Below are 19751 nucleotides of genomic sequence, written 5' to 3'. Positions count from 1 at the left end.
ATGCAAGATAGGTGAACTGGAAACTTTATACATATTCAGGTCTCCCTTGCAAAAGAGATCTTGATCTCTATGGGACTAACCTGGTTAAATAAAGGTTAAATCAAAATTACACCCTACCATCAGATATTTCAACTTCATTTATACTTTAGCTCATCCACAATTACTACAGTAAATTTGAGGACGTTTGGTCTTTATTTAGTAGAGTTGCATAGGGGATACATTTTCTGACAGCCACCATCTCTCAGCCTGCCAGAATTTGTATCCCCTATCTTTATTGCTGGAATTGCACCCTACCACCAGGTGTTTTATCTTCATTTATACTTTAGCTCATCTACAATTACTACAGCAAATTTGAGTAAGTTTTGTCTTTATTTAGTAGAGTTGCATAGCGGATACATTTTCTGGCAGCCACCATCTGTCGGCCTGCCAGAATTTGTATCCCTTATCTTTATCGCTGATATTGCACCCTACCATCAGTGTGTTTTGTCTTCATTTATACTTTAGCTCATACCCAATTCTAGAGCCCGACCGATATGGATTTTTTTGAGGCCGATGCCGATAACGATATCTGGATGAAAAAAATGCTGATAATCAATAAATCGTCTGATTTGCTGATAGCCGATATACAAGGTCTGTTAGAAAAGTATCCAACCTTTTTATTTTTTGCAAAAACCATATGGATTTGAATCACGTGTGATTACATCAGCCAAGCTTGAACCTTCGTGCGCATGCGTGAGTTTTTTCACGCCTGTCGGTTGCGTCATTCGCCTGTGAGCAGGCTTTATGTGAGCAGTGGTCCACCCCTCTCGTCGGATTTTTATTGCGAATAAAATGTCTGAACGATTTGGAGCTTTGCTGCATCAAATTTTTCCAGAAACTAAGAGACCTCCAGGTGGACACCACTCCGCAAAATTCAGATGGCTTTCATGGACGATTTTATGGGGATTACACAGATTAAGGAGTGCTCCAGCCGGTTTAAAGACCGCACACAGCATCTGAGAGTGCGGCGCACTCCGAGCGCCGATCAACAGGCTGAAACCCAGCTGAAACAACCAGATCATTTCCAGCGTGAAGGCTTTGTTGATCTGGGACGTCATCTGACTTCCACAGAAATGGCAGAAGACGTAGACATCATCACTTTTTCGGCACATTCCACTGTTACAGGAGCTTTTGTCATGGAAAGAGAAGCGGAGGGATGAGCCACGGAGCCACTCATGGCGCGGACAAAAGCACCTCCGTGTTGGTCTCACAGGACGGTTTTCAGATGGCTTTCAGACGGCTTTCGGTGGCTTTTCAGTCGTGTGACTATCCGAGAAATTGTGAATGAGCTGGACATGCCAGAACACGTCCTGTGAGGCTTCATCACGGCGTTGCTTTGCACCATGCGGCTCCGTCCCGACGCGCGAATTTCTCCGCTCCTCTTTCCATGACAAAAACTCCTGTAACAGTGGAATGTGCCATTCATTTCCACAGTGAAGGCTTTGTTGATCCGGGACGTCGTCTGACTTCCACAGAAATTGCAGAAGACGTGGACATCAGCACTTTTTTGGGAAACATTGAGACAGACATGCGGAGAAATTCGCACGTCGGGACAGAGCCGCATGGCGCAAAGCAACTCCATGATGAAGCCTCACAGGACACGTTCTGGCATGTCCAGCTCATTCACAATTTCTCGGATAGTCACACGACTGAAAAGCCACCGAAGGCCGTCTGAAAGCCGTCCTGTGAGACCAACATGGAGGTGCTTTTGTCCACGCCATGAGCGGCTCTGTGGCGCATCCCTCCGCTTCTCTTTCCATGACAAAAACTCCTGTAACAGTGGAATGTGCCGAAAAAGTGGTGATGTCTACGTCTTCTGTCATTTCTGTGGAAGTCAGATGACGTCCCGGATCAACAAAGCCTTCACTTTGGAAATGATCTGGTTGTTTCAGTGGGGTTTCAGCCTATCGATCGGCGCTCGGAGTGCGCCGCGCTCTCAGATGCTGTGGGCGGTCTTTGAACCGGCTGGATCACTCCTTAATCTGTGTAATCCCCATAAAATTGTCCCTGAAAGCCATCTGAATTTTTCCGAATGGTGTCCACCTGGAGGTCTCTCAGTTTCTGGAAAAATTTGATGCAGCAAAGCTCCAAATCGTTCAGACATTTTATTCGCAATAAAAATCTGACGAGAGGGGTGGACCACTGCTCACACAAAGCCTGCTCACAGGCGAATGACGCAACCGACAGGCGTGAAAAAACTCACGCATGCGCACGAAGGTTCAAGCTTGACTGATGCAATCACACGTGATTCAAATCCATATGGTTTTGCAAAAAATAAAAAGGTCGGATACTTTTCTAATAGACCTCGTATATTTTTTAAATGAATAAAATGTTCTTTTTTGGACCCTTAACAAAAAAAGGTATGAGCTAAAAGCTGAACCTTTGTCCTCATATTGATTAACGTTATAACAGAGAAGAATTTTCAAGTTCAAAAAATGCAAAAATGCAACTGGAGCAGTTAGGGGGCTATTCAAACAGGCCAACTAGTAAGATATCACTCCTGAAAATGATCTTTGCCATATCAAATTCAAAATGTATTAATTTATATAGCGCCAATTCACGATGAAATCGTCTCAAGGCGCTTCACACAACATAAAAAAAAACCTGAAAAATATCACGTGAGTCTTAATAAAAAGCGTGACCGATGCAATAAAGCACAGTTGACACATTACTACATAAACTGAGTTAATCAAACTGAGTTGAACTGAAACGGGAGAAATGTGGGGTGAATGTAATCGCAAAGTTATTACAAACAACATCCTTATAAACGTACTTGTATGCTTTTGTCAGCCGATCAGTGCAGTGTGACGCCGAACTACGGGGCCGGCGATGAACACATTTAAGCAGGGGTGTAAGCAGCTCTCAGTTGAATGGAGTCAGAGCTCCATCTACTGGAAAAATGGTGCAAGGACATTTTACACTGCCGACACAAACATTATTTCAGTAACTGTTGTGTTTATGAGAAATTATCGGCGTTCTATTGGCAAAATTTCGGCCGATAGTGAGTACTTTGAAAAGGGTTTATATCGGCCGGTCGATATATTGGTTGGGCTCTATTTTTTGTCTGGGAGCAGGAGGAAATCGTTTAAAGAGCTGCAGAACATCTGGAAGCGCTGCACTGAGTGAATGCGCACTCCCGCGCCAGGGGATACAAATTCTGACGGGGATAATTACTTTGGCACGACACCGGCAAAACAGCGCAAGCCGCATACAGCGAAATATTGTCCAATTCAACTATGCCTGAGCTGATTTCCTCACAGGTTCTGGCACAGATGACGTGATTTGAATTAGCCAATCAGACAGGATATCCGGCAAAATATCACTCGCTGTATGTTTGCCGGGTCCGGCAAAATAGCCACTGCCTAGTTTATTTGGCAAATAATGAGAATCATACAAAACGTAATTATGATATTCAAAACCAAGACCACACATCAAAGTGAAAAGCCTCATATTCCAATGTAGTCCTTATCATGTTACAATTATACATACGTTAGTTTGTATGAAATAACTAAGCAAATAAGTTGAAAAATAAAATATTTATACAAGAACATGACAAGAACACAGATATAAAGGAAATAAATACCAAAGATAAAGTTCAAGTATGCAAAAGTCACAGGTAGCTAATAAGCTAACGTCCTAGCCCGTTCGACACTTACTGTTCAATCCTCGGAGCGTATTTTTTCACGAACTGTTTCTTCAGTCGCTTCCTGTCTCGACTGTAATCAAATGTGTTTCTTTTACTTGATTTTTTGAGTTTTCCCATGTCTACAAATGTCTACTTTCGCCACACACACAAAAAAACAACGTGCAGTAGCAACAAGAAGTGGAGGAAGTTTATTCTTCTTCTGTAGCATTTATTGGCGATAGGCAAAGGACCTTAAAGGTGCATTACCGCCACCAACTGGACTGGAGTGTGAGGTTATGTAGAGAGGGAATTCAATTTCAAATTATTTTATTTATATAGCGCCAAATCACATCAACACTGTCTCACGGCGCTTCACATGAGTAAGGTCTAACCGTATCAATCTACCTGAGCAAAACACACAGGGGTGTTACTGAGGAAGAAACTTCAATCAGACCAAACTCAGAGGGGCGACCCACTGCTTGAGCCATTCTAACACTTACAAGGATTTTACAAAAGATGAGAAAAAAATACGGTGGCCCTAAAGATCAATGCACTACAAAATTTCATAAAACAATTGCAATTAAAATAAAAACTCAACATTTAAGATATTACAGCATTTCAGAAAACAACATTTAATAAAACAGAACATTTAGGAAAACAGCAGCATTTCATAAATCACAACATTTCAAAAAATACCATTTACCAAAACATTTCTAATAATAAAAATAATAATAACTTTATTCCATACTCAAGAGTACATAGATAAATGATATGTACATAGGTCTATATATCTGAGCAGCTACAAACTGCACGTCCAGTAAAACGATGCATGTTCCAAACCTCTGTCCACCTGGGATGTTTCGCACATTAAGAATGAATGAACCATACTTTTAGTATTATGGAAGTGTGTGAGATATTTGAGGTAAAGTCTGAAATAGTAATAATAATAATAAACAAGTTGACTGGGTCCAGCTCAATCATTGATCAATCATCAATCACATTTTATGTACTTAAACTTATAAAACATGGACTTGATTACCCAGAAATGATAATGACAATTTAAACCCAATTTTTAGGTTTGTGAATGCTGTATTCATTGCATGTATTGCTGCTGCTACTACAGCTACTTCTTTTCATAAATCTATGTTGGGTGAGTGGTATGCAGACCTGGGTTCAAATCCCACCCACACTCAAAGAGCTCATAAACAAATAAGTTACATTTTTTTAACAACCCAACTTAAGAGCAGACAAGTTAGCATTTGTAAAAATATGTTTTTGTACATTTGACACCTGAGGAGGAACAAATAATGGATTTTGTACAATATGAGTTTGTATTTTGCTAAAAAAAAAATCTTGTGAGTGGATCAAAGCATGTATCCTTTGTCATATCCTTTGTCACCGTAATGAACTACGAGCTGACTGCTAATGTTCACACTAGAGGTTGGCGATACCGGGAATTTTGGTATTGATCTGATACCAAGTAAATACAGGCTCAGTATCGCTGATATTGATATTGATACCGATACCGATACTGATACTTTTTCATATTTAAGCTTCATAGATCCAAAGGATCCTAAAGACCTAGGACAGATTTTCTCCAAACATTGTATGTGACTACAAAATACTTTAGTATCACAATCAACATTTTTGTTTATAAAAATATCACTCAACACAACTTAAACTATCCTGAGGTAGAGGGCTGACAAACCACAAGGGTGCGTATCGATCTTTTTACACAAGGATCGTTCAATATCAATACCAGTGTTGGTATCGATACTATCGATATTAGGATCGATCTGCACACCTTTAGTTCACACTCCATCTGACAGACACAACACAAACATGACAGACACAAAGACGTCACATTGTTATCCTGATGTTCTCTTTGTCTCATTATCACGCATGGCTGAATTATTGTCATCATATTTTCTTTATTTCAACAGTAAAATACACAGAGAAAAGTTTTGGTGATTTTTTTTTCTCAGGTGCTAGCCACTGTTCACAAGTATTTTCACATTTCTTATATAAACCTGTATTTCTATTTTTGATCAACTCATTTTTTTGAGCCAGTAATGTAATTTTTACTTTTCGTACATTTGCCATGCAGCTTTGTGATAGTGATTCCAAATATGACAGACTGCGTGATGGAACACTTGTTGCATCTCTCAAGAAAATTTTCGCTTTTACTATGTGTGTACCGCGTTGAAGTGAACTGTGTGCACAAAGTACATCCTGCTGAACCCATAATGCAATTAAACGGAAATGCACTTGCACAAAACGACAATGGTACTGTATGGTAAATCTGTCTGGAGGAGGCAGTTCTCAAAAACCAAGTAACCACACAAGAAGGAGAGTAGTGAGGGAAGCCTAAGCTTCACTATGAGGCTGTGAGGACACGATGGAGAGATTGTATTTCCCAGCTGGCTTGGGAACATCTCAGGATCCCCTAGGGAAGAGTTAGGATAGGGAAGTGTGGGATCAGCTGCTTAGCCTGCTGCCACCGCAATCCAGACCTGGACAAGTGACAGAAAATAAGTAAATGAATGAATGAACTGTCATAGTCAGATTCTGTGCTCTTATTTGACATTTTCTATAGTCGGTGTTCATTTCTGTTGCTTTCATCCTGTTCATTGTGCACTTTAGTTTCCTGTTCCAGTGCACTGAGCATGTCTCACACAGTTTAACCTTCCAGTTCCCATAACTTGCCTTTTTGGACTACACTGTTATGCAGATTTACTGTGCTCTGATCCTCTGCCTGTTTTGCTGGATTTCCTGTGTGTCTGTACTGGGGTTGTCAAAAATAAAAATATAACGCAATGCTAAAATATCCTCAGCCGTATAAGCATTGTCTTCTTTATAATTGCACTTATTTACATACAATTTGTACATGTTCAATAAAGCCCCTCTAGCAATCAATCCATAATAAATATGTAGATTTTAGCGGAATCTGCAGGAGGGCGTGCGTGTGAGTGTACATCAGCTGTTGACAACAGCGGAAGTTAGCTTTGAGTTAGTGGAAGTTAGCGCGCACGGTAACATGCAGTGAAATGTCCTCTGAATCACCTCAGAGGTGTTATTAGGATCTAAATGCAGCGTTTTCAGTTTTAGAAGTGTTTATTTCTTGCTATCTTTTACATAATATATGATAAAGGTGTTATATTTAGCCAAAAATGAAGCAAAGTTAGCAGCTAGAGACACCACAATGTGATGTCACAACGCTAACATCTGCAAGATCATAGCATAAAAATAGGAACAGAATGTGACTTTTTAACATCTTAGCCAACAAGGTTATCTATCTTTGAATTTGTCCAACGTCGGTGTCTTAAGAATGTTCCCTGTGAATTTGAAGACTGGCAGTAACAGGACTGGATTTATGCTGAGCAAAGACAGATGGACAGATGAACAGACAGATCAAAAGCCTTTGTATTACCCGATGGCCATATTTAATGGCCTCGGGTAATGCAATTTTGATACCTTGGCATCAAAGTGGTCAACAGTTATCAAACATTAGTGGGTCATTTGGGAACATTTTGGAACACTGTGCACCAATGAATGAATGCTGTAGATGGCACCATTTCTCCATTTGATACTACTGTTGATACACTGTCGAGTTTGGTACAATGTGGGTGGTGTGTGTGTAATTTATGATAAATGGCATATTTCACATTTGGGTAGTTTCCATCTGAGACATAATTCTAACAAATTGGAAAAAGAGGGACTATCCATTTATCTTCCCTATGACATGTATGTTGCCAGCTGTATATTGCTACATTTTTATTATTATTATTTTGATTGATTTTGCAGCACAGGAGCCCAGAGTGACCTATTTGAAAGTGTATGAGGCTTTTAAAACAAAACCATGACTAATCTGTTTGACTTTGACAGGGATTGTATGGTTTGACAATCTTCACACACATCCTCACTTGACTGTTGATTTCAGGACAAAGTCTCTAGTCAGTGTCAAGTTTGACATTTGGGACACCAATAACTAACTCCAGTGAAAGGGCCTCAATGACCTTTCACTGGGGCACATCTGACCTGAAGGTGGCCAAATGTGTGGTTCTATCTTAAAACACTTTTGATACATGGGTTTGGAACGGGAAACTATGCCAACATCAAAAATCCAATTTAAATGTCTTAAATTTTGATATTTTGGTATAACTTTGTTTTACTGACCTTGACTTCGCTGATGATGTTTTGATCTTTGTGGAATCAGTGGATGATTCGATTGCTGCACCTGAGAATTGAAGTGGGGAGTGGTGGTGTCTGGCTTTGCGATTGACCTGTTGTGTGGGCCGCTGAAGAGGAGGTACTGCTGGCCCACCACCACCAGAGGGCGCCCTGCTTGGAGTGCGGGCTCCAAGCACGAGAGGGCGCCAGACCCAGAAGAAGTGACAGCTGTCACTCATCCTCTGCACCAGCTGTCACTCGTTATCATCACTACCATAAAAGCCGGACTGCAACTCCACCTCCCCGCCGAGAAATCGACTACCAGAACCAAGGTAATTTCTCTGCTGACTAATACGCTGTCTAACTTTGTTCTGTATGCAGTCGCATTCCTGTGAAGACCCAGAAGAGGGACAAACAGGAGCTGCACGAGTGTGTATGATTTGGAGGTGGAGGTGCTCCCTCCTAACGGTATCTGGACTATAGATTACTGAGTGTGCGGACTCACACTCACACATCATATTTCTGCTTTCTGCCAGCAGTACCAGGGTCGACAGTCGAAGACAGAGGCCACCTGGGGACTCGGGACTTGGCGGCTCCGGTGTTCTTCAGGCCGTTGGTGGTGGAAGCCGTGTGGGACGCGGCTTCTCTCTCGTCGGGCGTCTTCTATCTTCGAGCCTGCCCACACTTCACCTGGTGTTTATTGACTGTGAAATTAAGACACGTTTCGTTGTGTAATATCACAACATTAAATTGTTACCTTTTGGCTTACTCATTGTCCGTTCATTTGCGCCCCCTGTTGTGGGTCCGTGCTACGACACCTTCCCAACAGGATTTCTCGGCCATCATCATGGACTCCGAGGGGCGTCAACTCCAGCTTGAACGGCCAATGGAAGAGCCAGGAGCGCAGGCGTCAGCGGGAGGCGGGTTAAGTGAGCTGCAGCAGATCTTAACCGCCTTCAAGGCCCGGTTAGAATTTGTGACCGAGCAGAGTGTCCTCCTTAATCGGAGGGTGGAGGCTCTCACCGCCAGGGTGGAAGCGCGCGATCAGGGCGCTGCTGCAGCCACTCCTCTGGCTGGTCCTGGGCCCGTATTAGACGTTCCACTGGTCGTTCAACGAACCCCCCCACCGTCCCCTGAAGCATACATAAGCCCTCCGGAACCGTACGGGGGCTGTGTCGAGAAGTGCGCGGACTTCCTCATGCAGTGTTCGCTCGTCTTTTCACAGCGCCCCGTCATGTACGCATCAGACGCTAGCCGGGTGGCTTATGTTATTAATTTGCTTCGAGGAGAGGCACGCGCATGGGCTACGGCGCTTTGGGAGCAGAATTCACGGCTCCTAACGTCTTATACTGGGTTTGTACGGGAATTCAAACAAGTGTTTGATCATCCCAACAGAGGCGAGACCGCTTCGAACGTGCTGCTGTCGATGAGACAGGGGCGCCGTAGCGCAGCCGAGTATGCAGTCGGCTTCCGCATCGCGGCAGCGAGGTCCGGCTGGAATAACGTTGCGCTCCGCGCCGCCTTTGTAAATGGACTGTCCCCGGTCCTCAAGGAGCACCTACTGGCCAAGGAGGAACCGCGGGAATTTGACGGGCTGATCGATTTGGTTATACGTTTAGACAACCGTTTAAGCGAGCATCGTCGGGAGCAGGCCGGGAGGCATGACCGGGCACGAGTCGTCCCTCCCCCTTCCGGTTCCGACAAGGTGACGTCGTCCCCACGCTTCACTGCCAGAGAGCTCCGTGTGGCTACAGCTCCCCCTGCTGAGGAGGCTAGGGACACGAGTAGGGCCAAATTAAAGTCAAACATCAGACAAAGGAGGCTGGCCCACGGGGAGTGTTTCGTCTGCGGCTCTTGCGAGCACATGCAGAAGGACTGCCCTAAAACGGTCAAACTACAACGCCCGTCCTTAGAAACTGGGCTAAGGGTGGGTCATAACACGCACGCGGGAAAACCCCGCAAATCTGCACGAATCCCAGTAACAATCCTTTGTGGGGATTTAACCCTTCATGCCCCAGCACTGATAGACACAGGGTCTGAAGGGAATCTGCTGGACAGCAGATGGGTAAAGGAAGTAGGGCTCCCTCTGGTGGCTCTGCCGGCACCATTGCAGGTGCGAGCACTAGATGGCACCCTGCTTCCATTAATCACACATCAGACACAACCAGTGACTTTGGTTGTGTCTGGGAATCACAGGGAGGAGATAGTGTTCCATGTAACACCTTCTACCTCCCGAGTGATTTTGGGCTTTCCATGGATGGTGAAGCACAATCCCCGGATTGATTGGCCGTCTGGGGTTGTGACGCAGTGGAGCGAAACCTGCCACCGGGAGTGCTTAGGATCCTCGGTTCCTCCCGGCACTACGGCTAATGAGGAGGTCAAAGTTCCCCCCAATCTATCGGCGGTGCCAAAGGAGTACCACGATCTTGCTGACGTTTTCAGCAAAGATCTGGCACTCACTCTTCCCCCGCACCGACCGTATGATTGTGCCATCGATTTGGTCCCGGGCGCTGAGTACCCGTCCAGCAGGCTGTACAACCTCTCACGTCCGGAACGCGAATCAATGGAGACCTACATCCGGGACTCCTTAGCTGCCGGGCTGATCCGGAACTCCACCTCCCCGATGGGTGCTGGTTTCTTTTTTGTGGGCAAGAAAGACGGCGGACTCCGTCCATGCATTGATTACAGAGGGCTGAACGAGATCACGGTTCGCAACCGATACCCGTTACCTCTGTTAGATTCAGTGTTCACGCCCCTGCATGGAGCCCAAATTTTCACAAAATTGGATCTTAGAAATGCGTACCACCTGGTTCGGATCCGGAAGGGAGACGAATGGAAGACGGCATTCAACACCCCGTTAGGTCATTTTGAGTACCTGGTCATGCCGTTCGGCCTCACTAACGCCCCCGCGACGTTCCAAGCTTTGGTAAATGACGTCTTGCGGGACTTCCTGCATCGGTTCGTCTTCGTATATCTGGACGATATACTCATCTTTTCCCCGGACCCTGAGACCCATGTACGTCAGGTCCTACAGCGGTTGTTGGAGAACCGGCTGTTTGTGAAGGGCGAGAAGTGCGAGTTCCACCGCACTTCTTTGTCCTTCCTGGGGTTCATCATCTCCTCCAACTCCGTCGCCCCTGATCCGGCTAAGGTTGCGGCGGTGAGAGATTGGCCCCAACCAACAAGCCGCAGGAAACTACAGCAGTTCCTAGGCTTTGCAAATTTCTACAGGAGGTTCATTAAAGGTTACAGTCAGGTAGTTAGCCCCCTGACTGCCCTGACCTCCACCAAGGTCCCCTTCGCCTGGTCGGATCGGTGCGAAGCCGCGTTCCAGGAGTTGAAACGCCGGTTCTCGACTGCACCAGTTCTGGTGCAGCCTGATCCTGATCGCCAGTACATAGTAGAGGTGGACGCCTCTGACTCAGGGATAGGAGCCGTGCTGTCCCAGAGCGTGGAGGCTGATAAAGTCCTCCATCCTTGTGCCTTTTATTCCCGCAGGTTGACCCCAGCTGAACGGAACTATGACGTCGGCAATCGGGAACTTCTTGCGGTGAAGGAGGCTCTTGAAGAGTGGAGACACCTGCTGGAGGGGGCATCGTTGCCCTTCACGGTTCTCACTGACCATCGGAACCTGGAGTACATCCGGACCGCCAAGCGGCTGAACCCCAGGCAAGCCCGCTGGTCTCTGTTCTTCGGGCGCTTTGACTTCCAGATCACGTATCGCCCCGGGACCAAGAACCAAAAACCAGATGCATTGTCCCGGGTACACGAAGAAGAAGCCAAAGCGGGGCTGTCGAACCCCACCGAGACCATCATCCCCGAGTCCACTGTCGTGGCCACCCTCACCTGGGACGTGGAGAAGACCGTCCGGGAGGCCCTGACAAGGAGCCCGGACCCGGGGACTGGCCCCAAGAACAGACTGTACGTCCCACCAGAGGCAAGAGCTGCCGTATTGGACTTCTGTCACGGGTCCAAGCTCTCCTGTCATCCCGGAGTGCGTAGGACCGTGGCAGTAGTCCAGCAGCGCTTCTGGTGGGCGTCCCTGGAAACCGACGTCCGGGACTACGTCCAGGCCTGTACCATCTGTGCCAGGGGCAAGGCAGACCATCGGAGGACGACGGGACTCCTCCAGCCCCTGCCGGTGCCTCATCGCCCCTGGTCTCACATCGGCCTGGACTTCATCACGGGCCTCCCGCCGTCCCAGGGCAACACCGTTATTCTCACGATAGTGGACCGGTTCTCCAAGGCGGCCCACTTCGTAGCCCTCCCGAAGCTCCCGACAGCCCAGGAGACGGCAGACCTTCTGGTCCACCACGTCATGCGGCTGCATGGGATACCATCGGACATTGTATCAGATCGTGGTCCCCAGTTCTCTTCGCAGGTGTGGAAGAGTTTCTGTAAGGAGCTGGGGGCCACCGTGAGTCTCTCGTCCGGGTACCACCCCCAGACCAACGGCCAGGCAGAGCGGGCTAACCAGGAGTTGGAACAGGCCCTTCGCTGCGTCACCTCCGCGCACCCGGCGGCCTGGAGTCACCATCTGGCCTGGATCGAGTATGCCCATAACAGCCAAGTCTCGTCTGCTACCGGCCTCTCCCCTTTTGAGGCATGTTTGGGGTTCCAGCCCCCATTGTTCCCGCTGGTGGAGGGAGAGGTCGGTGTGCCCTCGGTCCAGGCCCACCTCAGGAGGTGCCGCCGGGTGTGGCGGACTGCCCGCTCTGCCCTGTTAAAAGCCCGGACGAGGGCCAAGACCCATGCGGACCGCCGACGTTCCCCGGCCCCAACATACCAGCCCGGGCAGGAGGTGTGGCTCTCGACCAAGGACATCCCTTTGTGTGTCGACTCCCCAAAACTAAAGGACAGATTCATCGGACCCTTTCGTATCCTCAAGAACATCAACCCGGCCGCAGTGAAGCTTCAACTCCCGGCTTCACCCTGTCTTTCATGTTTCCCGTCTCAAACCACACCACACCTCGCCCCTCTGTACTCCGGGACCTACGCCGCCTCCTGCCCGGCTCATTGACGGGGAGCCTGCCTGGACAGTCCGCAGGCTCCTGGACGTCCGTCGTATGGGCCGGGGTTTCCAATATCTGGTGGACTGGGAGGGGTATGGACCTGAAGAACGCTCCTGGGTGAAGAGGAGCTTCATCCTGGACCCGGCCCTCCTGGCCGAATTCTACACAAGACATCCGGACAAGCCTGGTCGGACGCCAGGAGGCGCCCGTTGAGGGGGGGGTCCTGTTGTGTGGGCCGCTGAAGAGGAGGTACTGCTGGCCCACCACCACCAGAGGGCGCCCTGCTTGGAGTGCGGGCTCCAAGCACAAGAGGGCGCCAGACCCAGAAGAAGTCACAGCTGTCACTCATCCTCTGCACCAGCTGTCACTCGTTATCATCACTACCATAAAAGCCGGACTGCAACTCCACCTCCCCGCCGAGAAATCGACTACCAGAACCAAGGTAATTTCTCTGCTGACTAATACGCTGTCTAACTTTGTTCTGTGTGCAGTCGCATTCCTGTGAAGACCCAGAAGAGGGACAAACAGGAGCTGCACGAGTGTGTGTGATTTGGAGGTGGAGGTGCTCCCTCCTAACGGTATCTGGACTATAGATTACTGAGTGTGCGGACTCACACTCACACATCATATTTCTGCTTTCTGCCAGCAGTACCAGGGTCGACAGTCGAAGACAGAGGCCACCTGGGGACTCGGGACTTGGCGGCTCCGGTGTTCTTCAGGCCGTTGGTGGTGGAAGCCGTGTGGGACGTGGCTTCTCTCTCGTCGGGCGTCTTCTATCTTCGAGCCTGCCCACACTTCACCTGGTGTTTATTGACTGTGAAATTAAGACACGTTTCGTTGTGTAATATCACAACATTAAATTGTTACCTTTTGGCTTACTCATTGTCCGTTCATTTGCGCCCCCTGTTGTGGGTCCGTGCTACGACACCTTCCCAACAGGACCTACATCAAGATTAAGATTGAGGCTTTGAGGACTTGATTGAGGACTCTGCCATCAGAGGTTTGTCTGTCTGTGGTGAAAGTGTTGAACTTGTGGAGACATTCCCTTATCTTGGCAGTGACATTCATGTCTCTGGGTCCTCAACCTTAGAGAGATGTCTGGGATGAGCTTACGGAGTTACGATACAATACAATACGATACGGTGCAATACGATATAATACGATATGATACAGTTTATTGTCCCTTCTGGGAAATTTGTCTTGGACTCCAAGAGCTGCACAAATAAAACTGCCATGACATAATTATATAACTCATGCATATTACACATAACTTGATACACACACCAATTATACATATTGCACATATCCCTAATACACATATCCAAATTGCACATACCCCTATTACACCGCAGTCTCACACAAATAATTCATGCATATTGTACATATCCCTAAAACACATACCCCTATTGCACAGCGTCTCCCACATATGGTTAAAAGGAAAGGAAAATGCTGACAATGAATAAATAACACTAAAATAACAATGCTACCATGTCATTAATGCACAATCCTACTACCTATCCCAGGAACCACTATTTAAGACTCTAACTGACGTGGGCATGAACGAGTTTTTAAAGCAATTCAGTCAGCACTGAGGGACTCTAAATCACCTACCAGACGGTAGGAGTTCATACTCAGGATAGAGTATGTGGGAAGGATTCGACAAAGCTCACTGTGCTTGTTTGAGAACAGACTGTTCATACATGGACTGCAGGGAAGAGTTTCCAGTTCTCCCTACAACTTTCATAGCAGTCTTCACCAGACGAGCAAGCTTAGATTTTAACTGGACAGAGAGATTACCGTACCAAGATGACATCCCATACCGGATAATGCTTTCCAACACAGCCTGATAAAACAGAAACAAGATGTTCTGATCAACCCCAAACACCCTGAGTCTGTGCAGAAAATATAACCTCTGTAAAGGGGAGCATAAATTGTTGACGTGTTTCCCAACTAAACTGGTAAGTAAATGCCTCGACACCTGTAAAAGCTGACCTGATTGATTTCTTCATCATGGATTACCAGAGGGGTATGATCACCAATAGAACGAGGGTCAATTATCATGTCCTCAGTTTTCTTTACATTTATGGTAAGAAAGTTAGCATCACACCAGTGGCCAAAAGACTGCACCTCCTTAAAGTAGTGATGGATCTGAGTCTTTGTAAAGCAGACTGAAGATGGCAGTATCAGAAAACTTAAAAACATGGTTTCCATGAAAGTGGCTAAAGCAATTGTTAGTATAAAGAGAAAAAAGAACAGGCGAACTGACACAGCCCTGAGGTACGCCAGTACTGATGTTTTTTGGATCAGTTATGCCTTGAGTCCACAGCAGAGGGCAACCTTTGATAACGGGCTGACAATGGCACATACAATAGCTGCCACTGAGTGAACACCACCTAACTATTAATACATTTATGGGTTGTTTAAAAAAATCATCCCTAGTCCAGTTGCATCGTACTATATATGAGGGGCGATTGAGAAATTTTGAGCCTGACCCCAAAAAAGTAGGGCATCTTCTCCATCTTTTGCATTCTGAGAACCAACATTTCTTGACAATGTGTGAAGTTTTGACTCACTGGGTGCAATATTGAGGAATGTTGGTTTCTCAAAATGCAAAAACTGGAGAACCATGCCCTACTTTTTCTGGATCAGCCTCAAAACTTCTCAATTACCCCTTGTACATGCTATAGAGACCAAAACTGTTTTTTGTACCAGGATGTAAACATGTTTACTTGTGTTGTAAAGTTGGAGAATATAATGTGGGCTTCTGAGGGGAGTTACTTGCTTTTGGAGCCAGCCTCAAGTTTTCCACTTCTACCTTTGCCTCATTTAACTGGATTAGAGGTTGGAGCTTGGTGACACATAATGGCAATGTCCCAATTCAGGCTGTGCAAACTTCTAAGGGCTTCAGCCCTTCATACACATCGGAGGCCAGGACAAACCGTTCTGAAATAACATGGTCTAGCTAGCCCATGGAGCATTTTGCTGTTGCATCATTACGTTTCTCCACCCCTACCCCTGTTGCCTGGCAACTTGGGCAGCTGCATGCACCTAGCTAGCGTAGCATGCATAACCTGTAGTTTAGTAATGAGCTTCCTCTTTGGCTGACCTGGTAGAGCGATCTGGTATTGGAACCCTTCCGTAGCCGTGGCCACAAAAATATGTCATCCCGTCACAAAACAGTGTTGTTGGCAGGATGTAGCAGTTGACCTGGTGTTGCAGACCGATCAGTCCCCCCTAAAAATTGGTCTGCCCAGCCTCCACTACACATGCGTCATTTCAGAGCTCAGCAGCTCGTCTGAGACAGACTCTCTTCACCCAAAGCAATCAAATGGATTAATGGGATTATTAACCATCAGATGACAAGGTAAAACCGTTTAATCATTCCGAAGTCAGTTTTAAGCAGAAACGAGGCAATAATCAGTGGTGACATTTTGAAATTATAGACGCGCAGTGAGCGCAGCAGCTAGCAGCTAGCAGATCGTGTCACCGTGGTGCTATGATCGCTTCCTCTGTCTTTTATGATGAAATAATGTTGAATTTATGTGGAAATGATTGTTGTACAAAAGCTTCAGATATCTGTTTCTGAGACAGGTGAGGACTGGAATGCAATTTGAAGGTGATAATTGGTGAACCGTGGCTGGTGACGCATGCGCAGTGAAGGCAGGGCAGACCGATTTTTTTGGGGGGGGGGGGGGGGGGTTCAGTCGGTGACACCGGTAGTCAAGAACATGCTTAAATGCACCTGTGACCTCGGGACGAGGTCAAAAATGGTGGGGAAAGATGTTACAAGGTAAAGACCAGACTGAAGATGTTGAAACTAGCTTGGCTAGTGTGGAATTCCCCTTTGGCTGACCTGGTAGAGCCTTGGTCTCAAGTATGAGGGATCTGGTGTTTGAACCCCATCATGACCACAATCATACACTCAACAAAAATATAAACACAACACTTTTGGTTTTGCTCCCATTTTGTATGAGATGAACTCAAAGATCTAAAACTTTTTCCACATACACAATATCACCATTTCCCTCAAATATTGTTCACAAACCAGTCTAAATCTGTGATATTGAGCACTTCTCCTTTGCTGAGATAATCCATCCCACCTCACAGGTGTGCCATATCAAGATGCTGATTAGACACCATGATTAGTGCACAGGTGTGCCTTAGACTGCCCACAATAAAAGGCCACTCTGAAAGGTGCAGTTTTGTTGTATTGGGGGGGGATACCAGTCAGTATCTAATGTCAATGTCAATTTTATTTATATAGCACATTTACAACAACAGCCGCTGCCCAAAGTGCTTCACAATAAAAACAATATCAAAAACCATACCACCAAAACAGAGCATTAAAATTCCAAAATATACAAAAACACATAAAACCAGACACAGCTTAAATTGTATTAAAAGCCAAAGCATAAAAATGAGTCTTAAGAACAGATTTAAAAGACTCTGATGCTCTGATCTGATGCTCTGATATGCATAGGCAAACTGTTCCAGAGTTTAGGCGCAGCCACCGAAAAAACCCGATCACCTCGAGTTTTTAATCGAGATCTGGGCACATTTAATAAAAACTGGTGTATCTGGTGTGACCACCATTTGCCTCATGCAGTGCAACACATCTCCATCGCATAGAGTTGATCAGGTTGTCAATTGTGACCTGTGGAATGTTGGTCCACTCCTGTTATTTGCAAGCTTAAGTTTGGGTTGTTTTTCTTTTCTCCTCTTCCCAGGGTTTGATGGGACGGTCCTCTGGGGAGGGGGGGTGGTTTGGTTGTTTGTGTTTGTCTTTTTTGACAAATCAGACTGTGAACATGGTTGGACAAAGGCTGACCGCACAGGTTTAAGAACTCCTGGCCATACCTGTGCTAATTGACAGACAGAAACAAAGGCAAAGATGCAGCCAGAGGAGAAGACCGTTCTGTTGGATGTTCCATGCCTGCAGGGTGGGAAGCTGATTAGTAATTAAGCCAGGAAGTGTTTGCTGTTTGTACACCTTTGAGCGTTCTCTCTGTGTGTTGAGTGTGGACTCACAAGATGATTTCTTCTTTCACAGACTCGGTTTGTCGCGGCCACCTGGGGGGTGTCGGCGGGGTCCTTGGGTCCGAACTGGTTCTGGCTCCGGACCGTTAGCGCTGCTGGGAGCGCACCGCAATCCACCACGCCAGACCGCGCACTTTTATATTTATCACATCACTGTTATGTTTATTAAACTCTGTTATCCTTTGTACCGTGCTCTGCTTATTTCATACTGGGTCCTTCAAACGCTGGTCGGTTCTCCGGGCTGTGTCCGACACATAACAGTAGTCTCTGGCCAAACATCACGGACCCAGCGGTAGCAGAGACGGTAACGCGCCGGGAATGGCGGCAGCAGACGTTCAGAAGTTATCCGGATCAGTTGCGGGTGCTCTCCGCCCGGATGGTGCGTGTTTGAGAACCCATTACTGAATACTGATTCGTGCTCTCTTGCAGCCGTGTTTCCTGTGTTTGTGCCTTATCCGTGGGTCGTGGTGGAGTGTGACTGGCGACGGCTTCGCGTCACGCTCCGACCGGATAAGAGGTTTAAACGGGAGCTGCAAGAGTGTGTCTGTAATGGGTGAACGCGCACGGCGGAGCTCTGTGACACGGGTCGCTGAGCTTTCCGTGTTACAGTTGTAGCCCCGTTTCCCCGGATGAAGATAACTACTGCGTCTGTTGTGACAGCTCCGGCGTTATTTAGTTGAAACACATTTTGGTTGTGTGTTACACACAGCTGCGCACAGAAAAGCAGCTGGAGTTTGTTTTCTCTGTCACCAAAGGGGTTTTTATTTTTGGCACTCTGACTCCCTCTTTTGGTGACTGAGTCACATTACCGTTAAGCTCTTAAGTGGGAACAGGTGTGTACCATTTGTTTGAGCTTAACGGTATACGTCACTTATTAGTTTTGTGTTAGTTCATTTTTTGTGGGTGTTTGAGTTGGTTTTTGTGTGGGATTTTTTTTTTACACTATTAGTGTCTGGGGTCGTGTCCCTGCAGTCTGTTTGGAGCAAAAAAAGGACCCAAGCAACTTTATGTTAGTCTGTTAGTCTTTCTTTTTATTTCTTTTAGTTTCACCTCCCCAGGGTTTGATAGGACGGTCCCCTGGGGGGTAATGGGGGGGTAAGTGGGTTGTTTTTTCTTTTTTCTTTTTTTTTTTCTTTTTTGTTATGCCCTCTCTTCTCCTCTGACTCCAGCCGTGTGAGCCGTATGTGTCGGCGTTGCTGGAGTGGTGCAGTTTGGTTATGCTGGGCGTTTCCCAGGTAACCTCTGCACCCGGGAGGGGGGGGGGTTTGGGGGGTTTTCTTTTTGTTCCCTCTCTTCTCCTCTGGCTCCAGCCGTGTGAGCCGTAGTGTCGGCGTTGCTGGAGTGGTGCAGTTTGGTTATGCTGGGCGTTTCCCACGTAACCTCTGCACCTGGGGGGGGGGGGGGGGGGTTCGGGGTGTTGTTGTTTTTTTTTTGTTTGTTGATTCCCTTTTCCACCTCCGGCTTCAGCGCGCCTTTGAGCCGTCTGCCATTGGCGTGGCTGAGGTTTGGGGCAGTGGGATATACCTGCAGCTGGTGGCTGGTTTGGAAGTCGGAGGAGTGGCGCCGTTTTGTGCCGTCTGCCATAACCGCTGTTCCACTCCTCCCGGTTGGCTTCTGGGGTATAGTCACGGTTGGTGACGCTGGACGTGCTTCCAGTTCCCACTGCGCCAAGGGGGTGGGGTTGGGGTTGTTTTGTTTGTATGTTTTTTTTCTTTCCTTTTGTTTTTCCCCCCAGTTTCTGCCCTCAGGGTTTGACTGTGGTGTCCTCTGGGGGCGAAAGGGCTGTGGGTCCATCTAGCCATAGACGGCCAGGGCTGGGTCCGTTGGTCATGAGCGTCTCCTGGGGTTGATGGAACGGTCCTCTGGGA

General features: G+C 47.0%; 1 protein-coding gene across 1 annotated transcript in view; it reads right to left on the bottom strand.

The window, feature by feature from the left end:
- The window catches only part of nop16 (NOP16 nucleolar protein homolog (yeast)), a 37777-nt gene extending 22199 nt beyond the window's left edge, over positions 1–15578 (bottom strand). The window contains exons 1-3 of the mRNA XM_034177855.1: positions 15568–15578; positions 7654–7656; positions 3696–3817 (exon numbers count right to left, since the gene is read on the bottom strand). Coding sequence (XP_034033746.1) covers positions 3696–3802 — 107 coding nt within the window. The 5' untranslated portion in view covers positions 3803–3817; positions 7654–7656; positions 15568–15578. The remainder of the gene's footprint in view (positions 1–3695; positions 3818–7653; positions 7657–15567) is intronic.
- Between the last annotated feature and the right edge of the window lie 4173 nt (positions 15579–19751).

The sequence above is a fragment of the Thalassophryne amazonica genome, chromosome 9 (genome assembly GCF_902500255.1).
Source record: "Thalassophryne amazonica chromosome 9, fThaAma1.1, whole genome shotgun sequence".
Classification (NCBI taxonomy): Eukaryota; Metazoa; Chordata; class Actinopteri; order Batrachoidiformes; family Batrachoididae; genus Thalassophryne; species Thalassophryne amazonica.
This window is presented reverse-complemented; position numbering and strand designations above follow the sequence as displayed.